The 6,241-nt window shown below is 43.8% G+C and overlaps 1 protein-coding gene across 1 annotated transcript in view; it reads right to left on the bottom strand.

Annotated features, from left to right (window-relative positions):
- Positions 1-2,702, bottom strand: part of CPSF6 (cleavage and polyadenylation specific factor 6) — a 43,224-nt gene extending 40,522 nt beyond the window's left edge. The window contains exon 1 of the mRNA XM_019515780.1: positions 2,634-2,702. Within this exon, the coding sequence (XP_019371325.1) occupies positions 2,634-2,702 (69 nt within the window). The remainder of the gene's footprint in view (positions 1-2,633) is intronic.
- Between the last annotated feature and the right edge of the window lie 3,539 nt (positions 2,703-6,241).

The following is a 6,241-nucleotide window of genomic DNA, read 5'->3' as shown; positions in this document are numbered from 1 at the left end:
CAGGTAGAAGATTAAGAAAACAGAAAGGGAAGCTTGGCATTAGTATAAATAACTGTGGTCAACATCACTGCAGCTTCTCCCTTACAGAGCAGGACAAGATATCAAGTTAACAGTGACACTGTAAGCATAGCAAAAACAGGGCAGAGAGGTAACTAAATACTGGTTAATGCTAAAACAGCATTACAATATCATTGTGCAAACAGCAAAACAAAAGTTATAGTTTACCAATGCCTCCACTGTAGACTCAACACATCAAGCTGTATTAAAGAATGTTTTCAGCAGCTGTAGTGGTTCACATTGGAAAACATTTAGCATATACAAAGTTCTGATTCAGGTCTCAGTGATAGGCATTCATTGGTCTCTCAACCACAGCAATTCCTTTTCTACAGCAAAGATTCCTCCAATAAATCCCAAATCTTTACAATGCAAAATTCTCCAGAAGACTGGTCTAGCGATGTAAAAGAAGCTCTGAAAAGGGAACAGCATCAACAGAAACAAGGTAAAGTAAAGGCATTCAGTGAAAAATGTTGCAGCATAAAGGAGTATGTTCCTGTTCTTGGATAGCCTTAATGAAGAGCAAACTGGCTCGCCTGAAGACAAAGCAACAGCAAAGCAGTGCCATTCTGAAAGGGTCTCCTGAAGTGTACTGGAGAAATTCTTATCTGAAGGGATTTTTGACAGTAACATTGCCCAAATATCCCCAGCATCACAAGAAAGACATCACCCTGCTCTACCATCAAGGTCACACCCAGTCCTTATCTAAATTACAAAATTCTGCTGATTGAGCTATGTTGGCTAGAGAAAAAAAGAAGATCACACAGCAGTGTCACTGTAACTGCTGGCAGAGCTACTGCTGTGTTCATGAAAACAAATGTAGTTTTGGCAGCAGAAAAGCTGCTGGCAGTGCAGCATCTGCACCACAGGATGCAGTTGCCATAGCATCAACACCAGAGTTAAAGTAGCTACAGCTTCCTTAGCGTAGATCAGTGGCACTCAACCTTTTCACTGAATAGGCTGTGCCTGGCCATTCCACAGGTGCAGCAGGGCTCCATCCAGCCATGCAGGGGGGCAGAGGAGGAGGCAGCCCAGCCCCAATCTAGCCACATGGGAGAAAGGGGCATGGACAGGCCCCAATTTCAGCCCCAAGTTGGAAGTTTGCATGGCCCAGCCCCAACCCAGCTAGGCAAGAGAAAACGGGGTGTAGACCAGCCCCAAACCAGCTCCAACTTAGCCAGGCAGGAGGGAGATGGACATGGCTCAGACCTGTGGAGGGGGGGAGGGCATGGGCCGTCTCTAAAGCAGCTGCACCAAGGAATGGTACCACGGCTGGGAATCAACCTGGCCATGCAGGGGGAAGAGACATGGCCCAGCTGTGACCCATTGTGTGGGGCTTGATATTTTGGTAGAAAGGAGGGGTGGTGGTGGTATTAGCTGTCACTGCTCCCCTGCCACTAAATTTCCTGACCCACAGATAGCCATGTGGGCTGGATTCCAAGGCTCCACAGACCGCATCTGGCCCATGGGCCACAGGCTGAACATCCTGGTATAGATCAATGATCCTCACAGAGTGCCACGAGATCCATCAAAGGGTGAAGTGAGATACCATGCAATATTAGTACTGTTAGGGGTGTAAACAGTTACATGGTTCACAAGATTTAAGTGCATGTTGTTACCTTGTTTCTGTTGTAGAAACAGCCTTTGCAAAGCCTTTTTAAATCTGAAATCAGTTTTCTGATTCTTGTTTTTTCAACTAAGAATCCACAGTGTCAAAAACATTGCCACTTGTTCTGTTGTAAAGAACTCAGAAAGACCACAACAAATGCTCTATTTTTTCTGTAGTCAAAGAACTAATTTACATTAAGTACTTTCCAAGGGATGCCTTGAGTCTATGAAGGTTGAGACCATTGGTGTAGATGTAGCTCTGGTTCTTGACAAAGTGCTAGTACAAGTCTCACACGTATGAACAATATGAAACAGTTAAATAAGAAAGAGGAAGACCAGGTAAAAAACGGGTGACTATAAAGTCTTGATCATCACCATTTTCTAATACAGAGGGAAGACTAATGTTCAGGTACCTTTTAGAAGACTTCTATTTTAAAGAAAATGTGAAAAAACCTGGCATAGAGGATGACAATGACCTTGAGCAAACTGCACAGAAGAAACTCAGCAAGCACCTTTGGCCGAAGAATGGGAAAGTTAAAGGCAAAAAAGAAAGCAGAAAGCTAGAGCGGACCTAAATTGGAAAAGCCTTCTATGAGGGCACAGGCAAGGCAATGATGCAAAGGCAAGCCAGTGAAAGTATCTGAAATGTACTGTAGCTAATTAGCAGGTGGAACTGATGATTCCAGGTAGACTGAATGGAAAGCAACAAGGTGCAACTCTAGGGCTTTGCCTTCAGCAGGACAAACTGTGTACTTACTCTGTGTTCACTAACAGATGAAATCTTACACCAGATAAAATCTGAAGGTAAATCTCATGTAAACTAAAAGATTATATTAAGCCTTTACTTAACAGTACACAGTTTTGCCAGAAGAAATCCAAGTCTTGAAAGATCCATTCTGAAACATCACTGACGCAAATGAAAGCTTTGTCACAACATAACCAGAGTATAGGTAGGATTGTCCTCTATTTACTTGAATATCAAACCCATTCAAAGATTTTTCAGTTCCTGCCTCAACTAAGATAATGGAGATGAATTCCATGGTTCAACTTTGCTACTGGTTCATAGGCTAAACAAGCTCTGGGGTCATGCAATCCAAAAGTAACAACATCACTTCTAATACATCACACTGTTCCTATTACAGCTGGCTCTCCTATAAAATGCTTGTGATGGAGACAATCACCATCCTGACTACTCCATATGTGAACCATACATATTTCCTCCACACTTGGTCTCATTCTTTGGGTGTCTAAAGCCTCATCTACAATGAAGCCCTAAATCCAATTAGGGCTAGTGGACACTTCTGTATTAACAGTAATAACCAGAGGTACTTCACACTTGGAAGGACTGAAATTTGAAACCACTGGACAATGAACAATGATCCTCTTTCATAGCTTACTATTAAAAATATGGTCTCAAAATCTGAGCAAATGGTAACAGAACAAGCAGCATGAATGGAAAAAAGTACATGAAAGTGAACATGGATAAGGAGCAGCATCAAAAGGTATAAAAGGTGAAAAGATAGGGACTACGGACAAATCACAGAAGATAAAAGCTAAGCATGGTATATGCTGATGAATCTATGAGACACAAGAATACATCCCATTTCAGGAGAACCTGCATTTCAGAAAGTCTCCTCCTCACCAGATTTTCAACCTTAGCAGAAATACCTGTTGGCTTCGTAAGTTTTGTGTACTGAAGGACCATCTTCAGAAAGCTTGAGTTTATAGGTAGGACCATGAGCAAATGCAATTGTACTGGAACAGCTTGGGTGGATTTCTTAAGTACAGAAAAACAAGTAATATCCCACAAGTCTGTATGCCACTTCTAATTAGTCTGTTGGAATCTTCTATTACAACAAACCACGCATTGTCATCACATTAAAACAATGTAGAGAGGAGGTTTATAATATTTTGATTAACTAGAATTTCTTTTAGCTCTATTAAGCCATAGTTGTCAGTACCAAATTAGATCATAACATTAGTAAAAACCAAGAATGCAACTAGACTAAGTAATTATGCAGAAAGTACATATACTAACCATAGAAAAGCAGAGTCCAGTCAAAAAGTTTCGTGGACATTTGCCATTTTACTGGGATCCATGCTCACAACAGAAATAGCTGCCCAAGTTTTATGACTGTTTTGAGTGGAATTATCCCCTAAAATTTTACTCAGAAAATATCAGAAACTTTTCAAAAGATATTTTGAAACATTATCACTAAAAGGAAAAATTATATGGAAAATAGCATTTACTAATAGCAAGCAGGAATAAATCTGCTGCAGAAAGGAAGACATGCAAAGTGAGACTAAACCAAACAATACAGGAAAGGTGCATCTTAAGCAGGAGCCCTGAATGAAGTACAATCAGAATTTATTCACTGATGCCATTGCTCTGCCAGACTTATTGCAAAGAACACCCAACATATACCCACCACCTCTGTAAAACTGAATCATGCAGATATACTGCAAGAAACCAGATAAAAATCAAGGTCTCTTCTGCAACCATACAAGTAGCAAGAATGTCAAATATTTGCACTGTTTTTCTAAGCAATAATTTTCCTACTTTAATGGCCTGAATACAAACAAATTTGCACCAGTTTATATTATACTAGGTTAGTCAAACAGTGCAACACTGCTCTTGGACATACTTCTTTTAGCATAAGAGAGGCTTTTAATTTGGTTTAATGGGAACCTGTTCTAAATCAAACTAAACTAAACGAAAACAAAACAGTTCCCATTGGGGCTTGAACCACTTAAAAGTCACAATCTCCAGTCCGGTAAGGCAAAGGGGTTTCAACTATGATGTGTTGATGTTTTTGATGGCACTGAGAAAACAATTTCCCAGCTAGAGGGTCCTGCTCTGCCACTCAATATCATACCAGTAACCAAATTCAAATCCAGCAAAAACTTTCTGTCTGGGCCAGATTAGCAGATCATTGGGGTTACTGCTTTTCTCCACAGCATGGGCATGATCTTTCTCCTAGGATCTTCTGCGTATATTAATCAACTGCTTCTGGGTTAACTTAGTAGCAGGGATACAGGCTGTAGCCATGTTGGTGTAAAAGTAAAAGTAGCCAGTGTGGCAGAAGTGGTATTTTTTATTAGACCAACTAAACAGTTGCAATTTTTTTTAATTTTTTTTTTTTTTTATATAATTTGCAAGCTTTAAGGCTCATGTGTCCTTCCTCAGGCAAAGGAGAATGCAAAGACTGTAACATATCTCCCAGGTAGTGTCATGGTCGTCTCTGCTTCTACCTATAGCATGTCACATGGTGTTCTTGGTATTGGTGGTCTGATGCCTTGTAGCAGAGTGTAAGGGGCTGAGGGTAACAATGGGGATTTCTCAGGATAACAAATAGAGGCAACTTGACTCTATGGCCCAGGGTGTCCCTTCCACATTATACCTTTCCATTTAAACAACTCAAAAGTCTTCAATGAACAAACCAGTATTCTCTATTGCCTGTTTGCCTCACAGTTTGTCACTCTTCTGTAATAACAAATTTTAAAAATGAGCTTATTTTCTGAAAAATATCCCAAGTCTCTAGGTATTGATCTAAACTTTGGGACACTATTTCTTCTCCAACCACCACTCCAATACAATCCCACAGTCACCTTCCCCCTCCTTATTGCCTGAGTCTCTTTGAACCTCCCCCTGCTTATATACCCACTGCCACACATCAGCTGGTCAGCGGGTCTGGTCGATCTGCTGAGGGCAGCTTCTTTACTTGATCTCTTGCTTTGCAGAAAGGAACAACACAGTGGAGGACATCATCACCCATGAAACCACCACTATGTTTCTTCAGGTAACTACAGCTGTTAGCGGGGTTGGGGGAGACCGGTTCATGCATTTCAGTAGGGACGAGCAGGGCAGTTTGCACTTTGTTTTCAGAGGGGGAGAAAAGACTGACACAATTCAAAGAAAATCCAAGTGCCTGTCAGTCAAGGTGCAAGTGAGAAGTGCAATAACAGCCTCCCCATCACCAGGGGGCCAAAGGCACCAAGGGGCAGTTTAAAAGAGATGCAGGAAGTCTCTCAGGGCTGCCCCACTCCTGAAAAGACCTGGGGAAAGGTCTGCCTTTCTGGGCTTGTTCTGTTCCAGTGTTTGTGGAGGCTGGACCAGCACAAGGCCAATCCCTGCCCTTCGGGATGGAGCCTCAGGCCTTTTAGTATCTCAGCAATTGAGCACCTCAGGCCTCCCCAGCCATTCCCCGGGGGCGGCTCCTCCAGCCGGAGCGGCCATTGGCCTGCCTGAGCCGGCGGCGACGGGGAAGCAGCCGCGCTCCTCCCGCCTCCCCGAGCGCCTCGCTACTTCCCGCCAGCCAGGACACGGAGGAGCCGCGGGAGATGGAGCCATTCCCCACCTCCCTTCCCCGCCGCCGCCAAGACGCCGGCACGGGCAGAGCCAGTCGGAGGAAGGAGGTAGGCCGCTGCTGGTGGCTCTCGCTGCCTTCGCTGCGCATGCGGCCTGCGCCGGCGGCCTTCCGCCGCGGGAAAGCAGCGGCAGCAAACAATGGCGGCCGGGCCGGGCCGGGCCGAGCTGGTCCTCCCCGCCGCAGGCCCGGCAGGCGACGCAGCCCCTCGG

The sequence above is a fragment of the Gavialis gangeticus genome, unplaced genomic scaffold (genome assembly GCF_001723915.1).
Source record: "Gavialis gangeticus isolate Ggan-Ray unplaced genomic scaffold, GavGan_comp1, whole genome shotgun sequence".
NCBI lineage: Eukaryota > Metazoa > Chordata > Crocodylia > Gavialidae > Gavialis > Gavialis gangeticus.
This window is presented reverse-complemented; position numbering and strand designations above follow the sequence as displayed.